Here is an 18,457-nt window from a genome sequence, read left to right on the forward strand (position 1 = left end):
TCATGGCTTTAGAAGCTACTGATAAGCTAATTGACATCATTTGAGACAATTGGAGGTGTACCTGTGGATGTATTTCAAGGCCTACCTTCAACCTCAGTGCCTCTTTGCTTGACATCATGGGAAAATCAAAAGAAATCAGCCAAGACCTCAGAAAAAAATTGTAGACCTCCACAAGTCTGGTTCATCCTTGGGAGCAATTTCCAAACGCCTGAAGGTACCACGTTTATCTGTACAAACAATAGTACGCAAGTATAAACACCATCGGACCACGCAGCCGGCATACAACTCAGGAAGGAGACGCGTTCTGTCTCCTAGAGATGAATATACATTGATGCGAAAAGTACAAATCAATCCCAGAACAACAGCAAAGGACCCTGTGAAGATGCTGGAAGAAACAGGTACAAAATTATCTATATCCACAGTAAAACGAGTCCTATATCGACATAACCTGAAAGGCCACTAAGCAAGGAAGAAGCCACTGCTCCAAAACTGCCATAAAAAAGCCAGACTACGGTTTGCAACTGCACATGGAGACAAAGATTGTACTTTTTGTAGAAATGTCCTCTGTTCTGATGAAACAAAAATAGAACTGTTTTGGCCATAATGACCATTGTTATGTTTGGAGGAAAAAGGGGGACGTTTGCAAGACGAAGAACACCATCCCAACCATGAAGCACGGGGGTGGCAGCATCATGTTGTGGGGGTGCTTTGCTGCAGGAGAGACTGGTGCACTTCACAAAATAGATGGCATCATGAGGTAGGAAAATTATGTGGATATATTGAAGAAACATCTCAAGACATCAGTCAGGAAGTTAAAGCTTGGTCACAAATAGGTCTTCCAAATGGATATTGACCCCAAGCATACTTCCAAAGTCGTGGCAAAATGGCTTAAGGACAACAAAGTCAAGGTATTCGAAAGCCTTGACCTCAGTCCTATAGAAAATTTGTGGGCAAAACTGAAAAAGTGTGTGCGAGCAAGGAGGCCTACAAACCTGACTCAGTTACACCAGCTCTGTCAGGAGGAATGGGACAAAATTCACCCAACTTATTGTGGGAAGCTTGTGGAAGGCTACCCGAAACGTTTGACCCAAGTTAAACAATTTAAAGGGAATGCTACGAAATACTAATTGAGTGTATGTAAACTTCTGACCCACTGGGAATGTGATGAAATAAATCATTCTCTCTGCTATTATTCTGACATTTTACATTCTTAAAATAGTGGTGATCCTAACTGACCTAAGACAGGGAATTTTTACTAGGATTAAATGTCAGGAATTGTGAAAACTGCGTTTAAATGTATTTGGCTAAACTTCTGACTTCAACTGTAATTACTGTATATTTGGTAGGCACTGATGCTGTTTATTGCAGTAGCAATCATGAGCAAGAACCAAAAACCAAGCATACAGGGTAAGAAACAGGAATCACACCACCTGTATTACTTAAGGAACCTCAACTTATTTTCCATGTGTTGTTATCAAGGACAAAATGCACTAACGATAATCAGAAGACCTCTACCTCAGTGTCTGATGAAACCGATGTCTCTCCACATAATAATGAGGATGATTATGGCAAAACATTCAATCTGGGCCTGAAGTCTCAATGTGTTTGGTTTAGCAGAAGAAGCATGCAGATCAGACTGCTTGCCCTTAAAGAGGCGAGTTAGAAAACGGCCAAACCAAACTAAAGTTATAATGGAAAATGGCTGCAGTCTGAGGTGACCACTTGTGTGATCTTGGAGATGGCGAGGGGAACGGAAGGCTGAGTTGTGCTTGTGTAACATCCCCTTTGTGGAATTTTAAATACCCTGTAGCCTATGGAGCTCACTGTAATCTATAGTGTTTGGCTGGCTGACAGGGAGAGGGAGGAGGGGGTTCACACAGAGGAACACATCTAACAGAGATTTGACTAAATTGACTGTGTGGGCCAGAACTGCATACTTTTTGGACTATTGTAGGTCAGATAAGATCTGAGGTATTGAGCAAAATTATATTTTCACAGGAGAGATTTCACCCTTTGTTGGGCCTGCAAGACTTGAACACATTTCATGTAGTCTCTCGTTATTCTCCCTATTATAGAGATGTACAGTACTATAGCTATCAAAGCTAGAAAGCCAGATTATCCTCTCAATATATTGTCTTGATTACCAGGACCTCTTGTGTAGAAATATGTCAAGCATTCCCTGGTATCAGAATTGAGCAGATTAGGCCTGATCGTTAATTTTCTCAGTCCTATGTGAGTTAAATTGAAACATGGAGCAACATGCAAAGCATGCTGAGATTAATTTCGGAGAGCTAAACAACAACAAATAACCTGATGCTTGTTTTGTGCAGTCTCCCAGAAAGCATCAGTCTGTTTCTTACTTCATATTCATCACTATGTTCCTCATCAAGGGTGCCTCTATTCAGAGGAAACAGAATGTTCTCAGGGGAGCGCAGAAGGGATTTCTCACGCAGGTACAGAGTGCAGAGGAGGGGAATAAAAGCAGAGAACGTGAAGGTGGAGGCTCTATCAGAGTGTTAGTTGATCTTAGAGAGGAGAGGCCAAGTCAAAGCTTTGCTGAGGTCACAGCAGTCCAGTCTCCTGCCACTCTTCATCTAACACAGAGCCCGTGGATTGAGATAAGGTTAGCCAACACGTTCAGGTTAACAAAAATTAAATACAAATTTTCTTGAATTAACTATAGACAATTTTTATAGAAGGTTTTTACATTTCTGATGTTGTGAGTGGAACATATCTGTGATGAACAGGCACTCAGTAGGAAGTCATACATATTTGAGGATATTTGAGTATTTTCTTTGTCTTATGGTGAGTTGAATGAAATAACAGAGAAATGGCCTATGAGATGGTCTCTCTGTGATCCACAGAGGATAGAGCATCTAAACCCCATGGAGACCAAGGTCAGGGGATAGCACAGTTTTCCCTTTCCGTTAGGGACACGCAACAAAACATTTCCCACGCTTCGAGTGTAACATGCAGTTGCGTATCTCTCTTTTTCTCTTGCTCCTTCTCTCACACCCTCTCTCTCTATCCTCCCTAGTTGAGGTTAGATGTAACCAAATTGGATCTACATTTAACCTCAGAAGTATTTAAACTCAAGGGACATCAACGGATCCCCCCCCCCCCTCTCCAAAAATCCCTCCCTAGCAGTTATTGGAAAATATGGACCCTCTCTCCCTCCCTCTCTCCATCTCCCCCAACATCTCTTTCTCATAACTTATGATAACATACTGTATGTCACCCTGCCAAAATATTATGGAAAGTACAGTATTTGTTGGGGGTTAGAGAGTGTTGGGAGGACGATGGCCTCAGAGCTTGGGATGTGAACAGGCAGACGTTTCAACCATGACCACAGGTGGAAGAGGACAAAATCTAATTTTATTGGTCACATACACATATTTAGCAGATGCTATTGCAGGTGTAGCGAAATGTTTGTAAACAACTGTAGCTTAGTCTGATAAGTTCCTAGCCCAGGTGTATTTATTTACTAGCCCTTAAATAAAATAAAAACATTTAAATGCTGGCTGGAAAGCATTCTTTTTTTGTACATTTTCCCCCCAGTCTATTAGGGGGGAAACAGAACTGGGCTCAATGCTTCTGTTATATTTAGAAGCCTAGTACCCCCACTGGTGGTTCCCTCATAGAACTACCGCCTAAGTGGAGAACGACTGCCCCCTATCATTGAAGCCATGTAAGTTCAAGACCAACCGCTTACTGCAGGCGTTGCATTCAGAAAACAGGATCCCCCCATTATAGTGAATGAAAAAATGGCAATCTTTGTGTATATAAAAACATGTGTCCAAGACAATCATGGTACCAATAATTGCTTCTACTACACCAGATGTATGTCCTTGAACCGATTATCTAAAAATCCCACAGAAGAAGTTATGAGGATAATTGACTTGCCAATGGCAGCCTGCAGTACCCCAGTTGGCCTTCAACTGGAGTTATTCAATAAGAGGGGCAGCACTGAGCTAGCCTGGAATGTCACCTCCTGGAGTAGCTCAATCTGCGCATTTTATGTCTCCATGAGAAGCCATCTTAACCAACTTCCTTTGGCTTCAATGCACTAGTGAGTCTTCACATAGGAATGAATGGTGTCACGTGATTGATGGCGTTGTCCATTCATATATACAGACTACAAGTTATTTCTCCCTCGCCCATTCAAATAAACATACATTTATTTTACTAGTTTTACACCCATCTGCAGGAGAATGGTCAGCGTCTCCTGTTACCTGACCACCTTGAGTGACCAAAAATTAAGGAAAGCTTTGACTATGTCCAGACTATGTACAGTGAGCATAGCCTTGCTGTTGAGAGAGGCCGCTGTAGGCAGACCTGGCTCTCAAGAGAAGACAGGCAATGTGCACACTGCCCACAAAATACACAAATACAATTTTGATATACTACCATATCTATTGGGTCAGCTATTCCCAAACTGGGGAATGCGCAATGCCATCAGGGGTACGCCAAATAAAAATGTGATTCACATTTTAAAACTGCCCATTTAGATTTTCCATCAGGGCTATACATTTGGGTGATGTTTTTTTTGCCAAAAATAAAATTAAACCATCTAGTGTTCAGCGAAATAACAACACAATGTCAAATACAGGTAGCCTAGTCAAATAATTAATAAGACATAGTGGAGTGGTAACGCGCGCGCAGGCAGTTGCTCCCGACGCCAGTTGGGTACACTGCAGCATCCACTGAGAGGCTCTTGCTGCCAAGGGAATGCCTGACAGCTTGAAACACGTTTTGGACACCACAGTGAAAATGGTTAACTTTGTTAAAGCAAGGCCCCTGAACTCTCGTGTATTTTCTGCAATATGCAATGATATGGGCAGCGACCATGTAACGCTTTTACAATGGGCAATGGTTATCAATGGGCAAAGTTTTGACACGTATTTTTGAATTGAGAGACGAGCTTAGTTTTCTTTACTGACCATAATTTTCACTTGTCTGACTGCTTGCATGATGACGAGTTTCTCACACGACTGGCTTATCTGGGTGATGTTTTTTCTCTCCTGAATGATCTGAATCTAGGATTACAGGGACTCTCCACAACTATATTCACTGTGTGGGACACAATTGAGGCTATGATTAAGAAGTTGGCGCTCTTCTCTGTCTGCATTAACAAGGACAACACACAGGTCTTCCCATCATTGTATATATTTTGTGTGCAAATGAACTCAAGCTTACGTACAATGTCAAATGTGATATAGCGAAGCACCTGAGTGAGATGGGTGCGCAATTACGCAGGTACTTTCGAAATGGACGACCCAAACAACTGGATTCGTTATCCCTTTCATGCCCTGCCTCCAGTCCACTTACCAATATCTGAACAAGAGAGCCTCATCTAAATTGCAACAAGCGGTTCTGTGAAAATGTAATTTAATCAAAAGCCGCTGCCAGATTTCTGGATAGGGCTGTGCTCAGAGTATCCTGCCTTGGCAAATTGTGCTGTTAAGACACTGATGGCCTTTGCAACCACTTACCTTTGTGAAAGTGGATTCTCGGCCCTCACTAGCATGAAAACTAAATACAGGCATAGACTGCTTGTAGAACATGATTTAAGACTGAGACTCTCTCCAATAACACTCAACATTGCAGAGGTATGTGCATCCTTTCAAGCACACCCTTCTCATTAACCTGTGGTGAGTTATTCACAATTTTTGATGAACAAATAAGGTTTTATATGTAAGATGGCTAAATAAAGAGCAAAATGATTGATTATAATTATATTATTATTTGTGCCCTGGTCCTATAAGTGCTCTTTGTCACTTTCTACGAGCCGGGTTGTGACAAAAACTCACACTCATTCTTATGTTTAATAAATGTATCGTATTGTGTGTGTGTGGCAGGCTTACAATGATGTCAAAAAACAACATTTGAGAGTGCTCTGAACCTGGTGTACGCAGCTGGAGGTTGAATGTTTGAAGGGGTACGGGACTATAAAATGTTTGGGAACCACTATATTGGGTGAAATACCACAGTGTGCGAACAGAGCAGCAAGATTTGTGATCTGTTGCCCCTAGAAAAGAGCAACTGGTGAAGAACAAACACCATTGTAAATTCAACCCGTATTTATGTTTATTTATTTGCACATCGTTACAGCACTGTACATAGCCATAATGACATTTTAAATGTCTCTATTCTTTTGAAACTTGTGTTTAATGTTTACTGTTCCTTTTTGAGTGTTTTATTTCACTTTTGTTTATTATCTGTTTTACTTGCTTTGGCAATGTAAACATGTTTCCCATGCCAATAAAGCCCTTTGAATTGAAAGGATGTTGTGCTGTATCAGTTTATTCCCACATTGTGGCAGTACTCTCCTGTGAATGTTATCCCAGTGGTCGACCTCATGCAGGGGGCTCTTGGTTACATACACTACACAACCAAAAGTATGTGTACACCTGCTCATCAGACATCTCATTCCAAATCATGGGCATTAATATGTAGTTGGTCACCCCCCTTTGCTGCTATAACAGCCTCCACTTTTCTGGGAAGGAATTCCACTAGATGTTGGAACATTGCTGAGGAGACTTGCTTCAATTCAGCCACGAGCATTAGTGAGGTTGGGAATTGATGCTCGGCGATTAGGCCTGGCTCGCAGTCAGCATTCAAATTCATCCCAAAAGTGTTTGATGGGGTTAAGGTCAAGGCTGTGTGCAGGCCAGTCAAGTTCTTTCACACCGATCTCAACAAACCATTTCTGTATGGACCTCACTTTGTACACAGGGGCATTGTCATGCTGAAACAGGAAAGGGCCTTGCCCAAAAAGTTGGGAGCACAGAATCGTCTAGAATGTCATTGTATACTGTAGCGTTAAGATTTCACTTCACTGGAACTAAGGGGCCTATCCCAAACCATGAAAAAAAGCCCCAGACCATTATTCCTCCTCCACCAAACTTTACAGTTGGCACTATTCATTGGGGCAGGTAGCGTTCTCATGGCATCCTCCAAACCCAGATTTGTCAGTCGAACTGCCAGATGGTGAAGCGTGATTCGTCTTAGGCTTGTGTGCAGCTGCTCGGCCATGGAAACCCATTTCATGAAGCTCCCTACGAACAGTTAGTGTGCTGACGTTGCTTCCAGAGGAAGTTTGGAACTCGGTAGTATTGGTATTTTTGTATTTATTATGGATCCCCATTAGCTGCCAAAGCAGCAGCTACTCTTCCTGGGGTCCAGCAAAATTAAGGCAATTGATACAATTTTAAAACATTACAATACATTCACAGATTTCACAACACACTGTGTTCCCTCAGGCCCCTACCCCACCACTACCACATATCTACAGTACTAATTCCATGTGTGTCTCGTGCGTATGTTATCGTATGTGTGTGTGTGTGTGTGTGTATGCATGAGTCTGTGCCAATGTTTGTGTTGCTTCACAGTCCCCACTGTTCAATAAGGTGTTTTTTAATCATTTTTTAAATCAAATTTTACTGCTTGCGTCAGTTACTTGATGTGGAATAGAGTTCCATGTACTGTAGTCATGGCTCTATGTAATATTGTGTGCCTCCCATAGTCTGTTCTGGACTTGGGGACTGTGAAGAGACCTCTTGTGGCATGTATTGTGGGGTGTGCATGGGTGTCCGAGCTGTGTGCCAGTAGTTTAGACAGACAGCTCGGTGCATTCAACATGTCAATACCTCTCATAAATAAAAGTAGTGATGAAGTCAATCTCTCCTCCATTTTGATCCAGGAGAGATTGACATGCATATTATTAATATTAGCTCTTTGTGTACATCCAAGGGCCAGCCGTGCTGCCCTGTTCTGAGCCAATTGCAATTTTCCTAAGTCCTTTTTTGTGGCACCTGACCACACGACAGTAGTCAAGGTGCGACACAACTAGGGCCTGTAGGACCTGCCGTGTTGATAAGAAGGCAGAGCATCACCTTATTATAGACAGACTTCTCCCCATTTTAGCTACTACTGCATCAATATCTTTTGACCATGACAGTTTAGAATCTAGTGTTACTCCAAGCAGTTTAGTCATCTCAACTTGCTCAATTTCCACATTATTTAATAATAATAATACAAAAGCGAAAGAAAAGCAATGTTTCAGAGTTGTTAGACGGGAGAAAAATATCATAATCATGTTGTATTCTCTCCAAACATAATAGCATTGCAAGGTATTTAAAATTGTGTAATATGATTGGAAATGTCCATTACCAGACAAACAAAATCAGAGTCAACACATTTAGCCAATAGATATGTTTTCCCTTAAAATAAGCTAGAACCCAACCAACATTTCCATGTTGGGCCCATGAGGGAAACCCAACAGAGACCCAGAAAGTTTTGTCCTCAGTATCCACATGTGGTTGCCATGTTGGACTATATGTGGGTTCATTTTGGGCTTCTTGAGGGACTCCAGGGGACAAATGTGCTTTCACCCACAGGGGCCCCAAGTTAAGCCTACATGGGTTGAAGAAGGGTTTTAACATGTGGCCCCCAAATAGGATAACCACTTAGGACCCAAAAAGTTGTCCTCAGTATCCATGTTGGCCCCACATGTGGTTGCCATGCTGGGCTTTATGTGGGTTAATGTTGAGCTTCATAAGTTGCCCAAGTGGTTTATCCAAATGGGTTACGTTTTACTTAACTAGGCAAGTCAGTTAAAAACAAATTCTTATTTACAATGACAGCCTACCACGGCCAAACCCAGACAATGCTGGGCCAATTGTGTGCCGCCCTATGGGGCTCCCAATCACAGCCGGTTGTGATACAGCCTGGAATCAAACCAGGGTCTGTAGTGACACCTCTAGCACTGAGATGCAGTGCCTTAGACCACTGCGCCACTCGGGAGCCCCAATGGGTGTGTAGTGAGACCTACAGTATATGGGCAATAGGTAGGCTGTGAATGTGATTTTCAATTGGGCTGCCCACCTGGGACCAACCTGGGTTTGTTCTCAGTCTCCACGTAGGCCCCAGATGCTGCTACCCAAGCACGCTTTCTTAATAAGAGATGACTAAAGCAGTTCTTTGTAAAATATATAAATGTTTATTTATAGCACATGCTCAGATCAAATGCAATGCAGGAACTCTGAGTAAAGCGATAGCTCAATCAAAATTACAAAATGTACACATTGGTTTCCTCACCCTGTATACAATCCCAAAAATGTGCATGTCAATAGTGAAGTTCTCAAGCTAGAGGACTTTCAGTACACCAGTGTTCCTCAATCCTGGTCCCAAGGGGTGCACATTTTAGTTTTTGCCCTTGCATTCACATGCCTTATTCAATTCAAAGGCTTGATGATGAGTTGCTTAGTGAAGGGAAGTGTGTGAGTGTTAGGGCAAAAAACATTAGTGTGCACCACTTTGGGTCCCTAGGACCAGGATTGGGGAAACACTGCAGTACAAAGCAAGAAGTGTGATGCAAATCATATAGAACAATCATTTTGGTAATTTGCATCATCACACTTTTTGCCCTGTACTGAAAGTACTCTATCATGATTGCTAACATGCAACATTTTTGGTCATGTATTAACAGTGGACTAATAAAATAGTACAATAGTTTTATGTTGCTGTTGTAAAACATCCCTTTCATAGCACCTACCACTCCATTCAGGAAAGCTGTCAAAAAACTTTTGCTCCATCGCCTCCACATTTATGATAGTATTCATAGGGAAATCTGCCCCTCGAGCAGTGCTGCTGTTGGTGTATTACCACAGTTAGGTCCTGACTCTTCTTCATCCATGTCTGAGTGTCTGCAGATCAGAAGTCTCCTCTGCCTTTTTAAGTTTGATCCAGGCCTGTTCATAGGTAGCTGTGAAAAGAAAACATTACATATTTAAAGGTTACTGATCTAGTGCAACATTTCAGTCTTTATCTAAGAGCCCTAAATGGTCATCTTAGCTGGTACTGTAGCTAGTTGGGTTAACCTTTTGGCCAGACATGGATAAGCCCATGTGGGCTACATGTGCCCCTTTGGCTGCATTTACACAGGCAGCCCAATTCAGTTTCTTCTTTCCACTAATTGGTCTTTTGGCCAATCAGATCAGCTCTTTTGCCAATAATTGGGCAACAGATCTGAATTGGGCTCCCTGTGTAAACGCAGCCAAAATAACCCTTTACCACTTATTTGCTTATGATTATATAATCTTAATATTTTTGACCATTGAGAATTCAGAATCAATTCCAAAATCAAATCTAATTTCAACTTTTGTAAATCAGCCTGTTCTAACAAGCTGAGTTTAGCCAGCTCAATAATTTAACATTATATTTATTTTATTTTACGGTAGTTAGTGTAGGAGGCAAAGTTTCTAATTTCAGTTTTGGGTTCGTTTTATTCTTTTTATTTTTTACAAAAAATCCACAAAAAAATACTTCCGAGTCCTTAAATCGATTCCACAAAAAAAGGACTTGATTCCTTAAAAATAATAAATTCCCAACACATTATAGCATGTGAACCGTGAACAATTCATCAGCATTGTGCAACCAAAATGGCTGCTGCCATTTAATACAGTCCTGTCAAATTGTATTTGCCTTGGTACAAACATGGCTTGGACCGAGTCGGCCAACAGTAGATAAATACAGCGAGGGCCGTATAATTAGCTACTGAGAAATGTTCACTCACAAAGAACGACAAAATCAACTCCGAGTAGTTCAAACACGAGTTTTTCGTTTACTACTAATGCACGCTTGTTCAGCAAGCAAACCATGTTAAAGTTTAAAGTTAGGTCCAATGTAAAACAAGCTAACTAACCAATGTTAACTAGATAATTAAACAAAGCCGGCTATAGCACAGATAGATGAGACGGACATTTCACTGGATGTATAAATGTGAGACATCCGGTTGGCGTTTCCTCTCACTACCAAATATGGAAGCCCAGTAGCCGGCAGTGGGAGAAGATTGAGCTAGATGGATTTTGGCAACATATTCTGCACATTTTCTCATAAATGAAACATTTGATCTCCATACAGTTTTCTGTTTCCAAAAATAGAATCTATAAGAAACAGAGTGCACTAAGTTTGGTAGACCTGACTTACCTAATTGTTTATAGAGATTACTTTGGTAAGGACGAGTGCACTAGATAGTGGGCGTTTTCCTAATGAACGTCATGCATATTCAGTAAGGCACAAATGGTCTTCATCCTCTTGGCGGTAGCTAGCTAGCTTGTCCCAAGTAGATATCTGGCTAGGTAATTCACAAAAAAATACGTACATTTATTTGCAAGTTTTCCCACTAATAGTAAGTTACTCCTGTGAATCAGCTTTTTTTCACGATAGAAACATATCTCATCAGCAAATACCTTGTTTACTGCAAAATGGAAGGGTGTTACATCCTTTTTCCAGTTTCCAACAGACGTTGAAATGTATGTAATAAACAATGAGAAGATGCATTTGGAGTAATTATTGCATGGTAAGTCACGCGTCCTTGGCTGTGTAATCAGTAATGTGCTGTATCTATGACTACCCATCGAATCAATCGCCAAAGCAATGATCACTGATAGATAAAACATGCTAGCTACCAGTAATGAAACACATTTATAGCTGGGTTTATCACAACTAGCATGAGGCAGCATGGCTAGCTAACGTTAGTTTACCAATGTGCCCAGCCATATTACTATGCTGTAATGAAACAGGGAGGAACCCATCTGACTGACTTCTGATAGACCAATAAACGCGACATTGAAAAACCCATCTCGACACTTGATCCCACCTACTCGGCTCACTTGCCTTCCATTGAAAACGACAGGATGTAGTCTATAGTTTGTGCGTGACTGACACAGCTATCTAGCTAACTCGACAACACACGTCAATTCGCTCAACAACAAGGCTAACTAGCTAACTCAACAACAAGGTGACTCAGAGTGAAGTTGCTAGCTAGCCATTGTATTTCAGCCCGTCTTGGGTTAGCTAACGTTACCAAATAGCGTTAACTAGCAACCATGCCAAACATTAACTAGCTAATGATAGCCATAAAGATTCTGCAGTCAGGCAGCAGCAGAAGATACAAAAAACGATTAGCTTACAACACAAGCAAATATTACATTTAGTCAGTTCCACTTACCGGTCGAATAACAAGATTTCCACCTCCCGTTGTCTTGCCTGGACATCTCCAACGTTTAGCGCTTGAATTAGAAATTCCGTATTGTGCCCAATATTGTGTGCGTATGCGTCCCATAGACAACCTCTGACCATATTCACGCCAGATAGCCCACTTTACAACCCATTTACAAATGGTAAAGGACCCATTTGGGACCTATGTTGCCCACATGGGTTTGCCTGTGTGTGACCAAACTGGTTAACCCGACTAGGTTCCAATCATAATTCCTGAAAAAATAACACCAGATAACTAAATTACAGCCCATTAAAATATATTTTTGAGGCCCTTTTCTGGCCCAAAATATTAACCCAACTGGGTACCGGCTAAGATCATCATTAAACCTTTTACTGCAGTGGGCTAAATCAGGGTCACACAGAGTGTTTATTTGTAGTCTTAAACAAATCTACTTTGAAACAAAAATATACACCTCACACACATGGTTATGGTCTTAAAAAAGAAGACATGTACCATGTCAGATATAGAGCTCAGTTTTTATATTTGTTACTTTTACCTTCAAGGTCAAACAACCATTATCTCTGGTTTGGAACATTGCTTTCCCAGTCAGAACATTGCCTGGTGCTCCACTAAAGGGAATTTACATCTGTGAGTCCATGCTGAAGAGGCTTCATCAAAATAGTCTGGAGTACCCCTCTTCAGTATCCCAAATGCATTGAACATCTCTCAGCATTTGCCTACAAACGAGCTTTATTGATACTCCTCGGCTGGGACTAATGGAAATTTTGTTCCAAATAAGATCAGATCTAATTTAAATAAAAATTCAGCAGCTCTGAGTTCCACCTGCGCTAGGTCCACTCCTCACTGATGACATTTAAATAACCATGACTTGGACACTTGTCATTAAGACATTGGCTGATTTAAAAGACATCTTCAAAATTACATTTTCTAAATCAGATAATTATTCTTATCACATTTGTAGTGGGTACTATGCAATATTGTGTAGTCTACCAACAAAGTCATTACTTGAATAGTTACCATGTACTTAGTTACATTGCATGTATTAGTGACAGAACTTTAAAAGTGTTAACTCAACATTATCTAAATGAAGTCATACAACTGGTTTTACATAATCTCACCAGGATTATGAACCATTGTGAATATGTTAGATGACTGACGTGGTTGTAGCAGCTGAGGAGTGTCAATAAAGCTAGTTCGGTAGGCATATGATATATGCTGAGAACTGTTCTGCCACAATGCTAGTTTGATTTATTTTATATCATTGGTTGCAAATATAGATGACTTGATCAAACAATAATAACTAACAAGGCTTTATGACTCTATATTACGTAGATGCTCTCACACTATCTCTCTTTTATTTCCTGTTTCCAAGAACTAGCTTCCAGTTCACACCATATGAAACAAAAGCTCAGATAGTCTACACAGTGCACATACAATGCACAGTTATTAGCTGGCAGGAACATTTGGTGTTCCTGGTGATTTGGAATACATCCCAAAACGGTTGCCTTGGTGACCCAATTAGTGTAAAGTTAATATCACTGCCGATTGGTTTTAATGAAAATAATCACAGCCTCATAATAATCATAGTAATGATAGAGTATGAGCAAACATGTTCTATCATCATCCGGAGATGACCGTTGTATTGCATGTCTGATATCCTGTTACACTGAAATGGATGTTGTCTAGCTTCGTAAGGAGAGGCTGTGATCGGTATTATGAATAGTAAATATATAGAAAATGCATAGCTAAATTACATATTTTGTGCTACTTAGTTATTAACTACAGTATATAGTGAACATTTTATTAAATGGCACGTTGCCAGTGTTGTACTACGCAGGCATAATCATGTACTGATCACCACGGTTGGGTAGGTTACTTTATAAATGTAATCCGTTATAGCTACTACTGTAGTTACCTGTCCAAAATTGTAATCAGAACCATAACTTTTGGATTAGCCAAATTTAGTAACGTAATCTGATTACTTTCAGTTCCTTTTGGACTACTTTCCGTCTCAGAAGTATTAGAAGAAGACTAAAAGGATCCATTAAAACACATTTGATGTGTCATCACAGTGATCTGAATTGTGGTCAGACTCGCTGAGGTGGAGCAAACTTAAACTTGTGCCTTTTGTAGGGTGGCAAGTAGCCTAGCGGTTAGAGCATTGGGCAAGTAACCGAAAAGTTGCTGGTTTGAATACCTGAGCCAACAATATTAAAAATCTGTTTATGTGCCCTTGAGCAAGGCACATAACCCTCATTTTCTCCAGGGGTGCAGTACAACCATGGCTGACCCTGTAAAACAACAACCTATGTGGTGTATGTGACAATAAAGCACAATTTATTTTCAATGCTGAATTGAATGTCATTGAGAAAACATAAAGGTGTTAATGTATTTTTTCCCGCATACGTTACCAGCAAAATTATCTGTAATATGATTACCATAATTTTGCTGGTAACGCAACTGATTACAGTTACCGTTTGTTTGTAATCAGATTACTCCCCAACTGCTGATCACAACCTACTATTCAGTTACCTCATCAATATAGTGAACTGACTCAAAAGTGATATGTGAAGTGATATTAGAATAAAATATAAAAGAGAAATACACTGTTTTAATATTGTGGTTTTGTTTTTTATTCAAATAACTTATAATTTTTTACAGTAAAAAACATCACAAATCAGATAACAGTAGAAATATATTGCACAGTTTTTCATCATTTGTTGGTCTTGTCAAACAAAATATTTAACACAGAGACAACAGAACAGAGTAGAAACAAATCAATAGAATAAATACTCAGTTCCCATAAGCATTAAAAAAACATGTAGAAAACATGCCTAGTCATGAACACAGTGTTAGACATTGATGCAGTAGACTGGGACACTGTAACAGTGTGTCTTTGATTGCAAATGTCCAACTTGTCAATGCAAATTGTCAATGCATCCTTTATCACCCTTCCTTCAGCCCACTCTGTGTCTCTGTACATTCACTGATGATAGTCGACATCATGTGTTGATATTGCCATCACAGTTCTTGTTCAAGTTTCAACTTCCGTCCTCATGGGGTATCACTTTTCTCTTTCTCTCCTTTAGAGCTTTATGGTGATTGACTCTCATCATCTTTCAGAGTAGCTGGCACCAGAACCTCTGGTTCATGACGAGACAGTCGTCCATCTGTACAATTCCCGTCTTGAGGCTTCACGCACGGTCAATGCTCAAGGGCGATGCATTCCTTTTCTATTTAAAATTTTAGACGACCACAGTAGGTCCTTTATTACTAATTCACGCCTTCTTGGAGATGGATGTGCACTTGGCACGGAGCTGGCTGATCAGGTCTTTGTAAGCCGGGGAACGAAGGAAGCGAGGGTAGCAGTCCTTGGCCATGAGAAGGTAGATCCTATGCTGGGCCATGTCGAAACAGGATGTAGATGGATCTTTCAGGTTGGCCCTGGTGATGTCACGAGTCTCATGGTCAATGTTCACCTGGAGAGAGAATGGAGAGAGGGAGGTTAGTCATCTGCTGCAGTCTGAATGAAGGTTTTTTAATATCACTTTTGAGTTATAATTAAGATTATTGAACGTGGGATGCTATGGAAATTCCAGAGGTCAGGGAGAGTAAAGTAAGCTGTTGAGGGATGCATACCTCTCGGGGTGCGTCGGTGCAGATGAACTCATCGTAGATTCTCTGGGCTTTCACCGCCAGCTTGGCAGCAGACTTAGTGCTCCTGAAGTCCTCACAGGCAACGTAGAACGCAATGTTCTCCTCACTGAACTCTGACACCAGGAAAGCTGTAAAGGCCATCAGTCCATCTGATAGAGAAAGAGAGAGAGATTCATATTGGTACAGTGCAATAACAATGATGCTGTGCAGTGGGCTATCCTAGCATCTGTGTCCTTGCATTATCTGCTGTGTTTGTCTGGACACGTGTATGCATGTGTCTATATCTTGTGGTATAGCCACCAGCACAGTGCCAGCACGTGTGTTCTAATCTACAGTAGCGGCTGTGTGATGTGGTGAGGATCAAGTCTTCTCTTATCTTCGTAATTAGCAAGCTCCCAGTAATACTGGGGCTAAAATCTGGGGCTAAAATTGGACAAAATGTCCCACTCTAATCTTAAAGGATTATTTATGTTGGAACTAGGCTAATCGTGTATATGTTTTCATGTGTTTTTGCAGTGTCTTCAGAGTAAGGTTTACTTACGTTTATTGGACAACAGCTTTTCGAAAGACTCTTTCCACCTCATGCATTGTTCCAGAGTAGGTCTAGTTTTGCCTATTTTGCAGCTTGCTAGACTCCAGTCGGGTTTTTGCAGAAAGCTGCCCAGCTTTGCTTTTAGTTCCTTGGCCCTAGAGAGAGAGAATAACATCATAGGTTAGATAAATACTCCACAAGTCCTTGAATTGTGTCCTTGTTCAGCACAATATTTTGCTACAAAATAGTCACAAAAAAATCTAGACACGTTACCGCGCTACAAGGTCTAAATTTAGAATCTACCAAAACCGCCTTCACTTTCACCATTACAGAAGCTACAACACCCAATAATTATCCCCTTTAATCCTCTAATCCAAATGCCAGAGACAGCAACAGTAAACCTGTGGATGGTAAAAAAAATGGTTCTATATACCTTTCCAGGCAGGTGGTAGGCAGTAATGCTAGTCCTTTGCACATAGTTGCTGTGGATGGTAGAGAGCGATAGCAAGATAGGTAGATGTGTAGCAGCTGAACTGATATCAACAGAGTGTGTCTGCAGTGAGGGAGCAGAGAGCTTTTATCCTCCAGCCTGCGACTCATCATCAGTCTGCTCAGCCAATGACTCTGCGTGTGTGTGTGTGTGTGTGTGTGTGTGTGTGTGTGTGTGTGTGTGTGTGTGTGTGTGTGTGTGTGTGTGTGTGTGTGTGTGTGTGTGTGTGTGTGTGTGTGTGTGTGTGTGTGTGTGTGTGTGTGTGTGTGAGAGAGAGAGAGATATAGGGAGAGAGAGATAGGGAAGGAGGAAAAGGAATAGGAAGGAAGGAGAGAGAGAACGAGAGAGGGATAGAGAGGAGAGAGGGGGCGAGAGATGGAGGGAGGGTGAAGCTGGGAAATGACTGTGTGACCTAATGATAAAAGCTTCTGATATTTTTTTATATATTTTTTTCCGACATCCCTGAAATCACACATGTCCTTCATGTTGTTTGTTTTCTTTCTGCTCCCTGAAAACATGTTATTGTCTAATTGGACAAAATTAATCTCCCACTTACATGGGCCAGTGGGTATTTGTGTGTGTGTGTCCATTTCAGGGTGTGTGTGCATCCATTCACGTGTGTGCGTACATGTGTTCAGTTCATGTGTGTATGTGTGGCAGTGCTTACTAACCATAAGGAAGAGGTGCCAACATGTGCACTGTTATATCCGCCACCTGTTGGATGTCAGCACATTTATTATGCTCTTCCTTTGTCTGCTGTATTTTTGTTAACCTTGACTGGGCAAAGTCTGGGGCTGCTGTTTTGTCTGCTGTTAATGATCACTGCTTGGACACAAACACCCAGGAGATAACAGGGGAGATAAGATGAGAATACAGTAATAATACTACATCTTACAACGGTAGGAATTACCCCTCAACAAAGATGATCTCATAGATATAAAAAGTCCAGGGCCTGTTTCAGGGAAGGAAATGTGGTTTGATTATTATGTAAAGTTTAATTCTCATTACAACATTCGATTGGATATACTGTACCAGTAAAAAGTTTGGACACACCTACTCATTCCAGGGTTTTTCTTAATTTTCACTATTTTCTACATTGTAGAATATAGTGAAGACATCTAAACTATGAAATAACACACATGGAATCATGTAGTAACCACAAAAGTGTTAAACAAATCAAAATATATTTTATATTTGAGATTCTTGAAAGTAGTCACCCTTTGCCTTGATTACAGCTTAGCACACTTTTGGAGTCAACATGGGCCAGCATCCTTGTGGAATGCTTTAAATACCTTGTAGAGTCCATGCCCTGACGAATTGAGGCTGTTCTGAGGGCAAAAGGGAGTTCAACTCAATATTAGGAAGGTGCTCTTGATGTTTTGTAAACTGAGTGTACAGTATATACAAACAGTAATAATGCAAACACATACTACAATGAAACAGAAATACCTTGTTTTGAGCCCTTTTTCAATCAACTCAGGTGAAAAGAGTTCAGAAACATTCAAACCAAACAACATCTCTACAAAGCATCTCTGCCTTCATAGTTGCTTGTAGACACGCTTAGAAAAAAAGGTGCTAAGTAGAACTATATACGGTTCTTCTGTTTGTTCCCATAGTAGAAGCCTTTTTGGTGCTAGGTAGAACCCTTTCGGGAGGAATTTCGGGAGGGATTTCAGGAGTGGGGGGGGGGGGGGGGTGGGTGGGGGGGTGATCTTTACTAAGCATACCATGGATCATTTTGCTATTTGATTTT

General features: G+C 40.9%; 1 protein-coding gene across 2 annotated transcripts; it reads right to left on the reverse strand.

Annotated features, from left to right (window-relative positions):
- Nucleotides 1-14,644: 14,644 nt before the first annotated feature.
- LOC120054518 (regulator of G-protein signaling 5-like) lies at nt 14,645-16,747 on the reverse strand. Of its 2 annotated transcripts, none has more exons than XM_039001956.1 (4): nt 16,648-16,747; nt 16,224-16,369; nt 15,665-15,831; nt 14,645-15,504 (listed from the first exon to the last, which is right to left on the reverse strand). In XM_039001956.1, exons 1-4 carry the CDS (start codon nt 16,689-16,691, stop codon nt 15,304-15,306), a joined length of 558 nt encoding a protein of 185 aa, XP_038857884.1. In that variant the 5' UTR covers nt 16,692-16,747; the 3' UTR covers nt 14,645-15,303. The 2 variants fall into 2 exon arrangements, with proteins under 2 accessions (XP_038857884.1, XP_038857885.1); XM_039001957.1 differs by having other exon boundaries at nt 15,212-15,515; nt 15,664-15,831; nt 16,648-16,691.
- Between the last annotated feature and the right edge of the window lie 1,710 nt (nt 16,748-18,457).

This window comes from Salvelinus namaycush, chromosome 10 (genome assembly GCF_016432855.1).
Source record: "Salvelinus namaycush isolate Seneca chromosome 10, SaNama_1.0, whole genome shotgun sequence".
NCBI classification, from domain to species: Eukaryota; Metazoa; Chordata; class Actinopteri; order Salmoniformes; family Salmonidae; genus Salvelinus; species Salvelinus namaycush.

Bases quoted from the DNA above. Each gene is read 5' to 3' on its own strand.
- LOC120054518 (XM_039001957.1), bottom strand. From the start codon at position 16,691: ATGTGCAAAGGACTAGCATTACTGCCTACCACCTGCCTGGAAAG. The intron at 16,370-16,647 runs GTATATAGAACC...CTCTCTCTCTAG, and splicing joins CCTACCACCTGCCTGGAAAG to GGCCAAGGAACTAAAAGCAA. The intron at 15,832-16,223 runs GTAAGTAAACCT...TTTCTCTATCAG, and splicing joins AAAGCTGTTGTCCAATAAAC to ATGGACTGATGGCCTTTACA.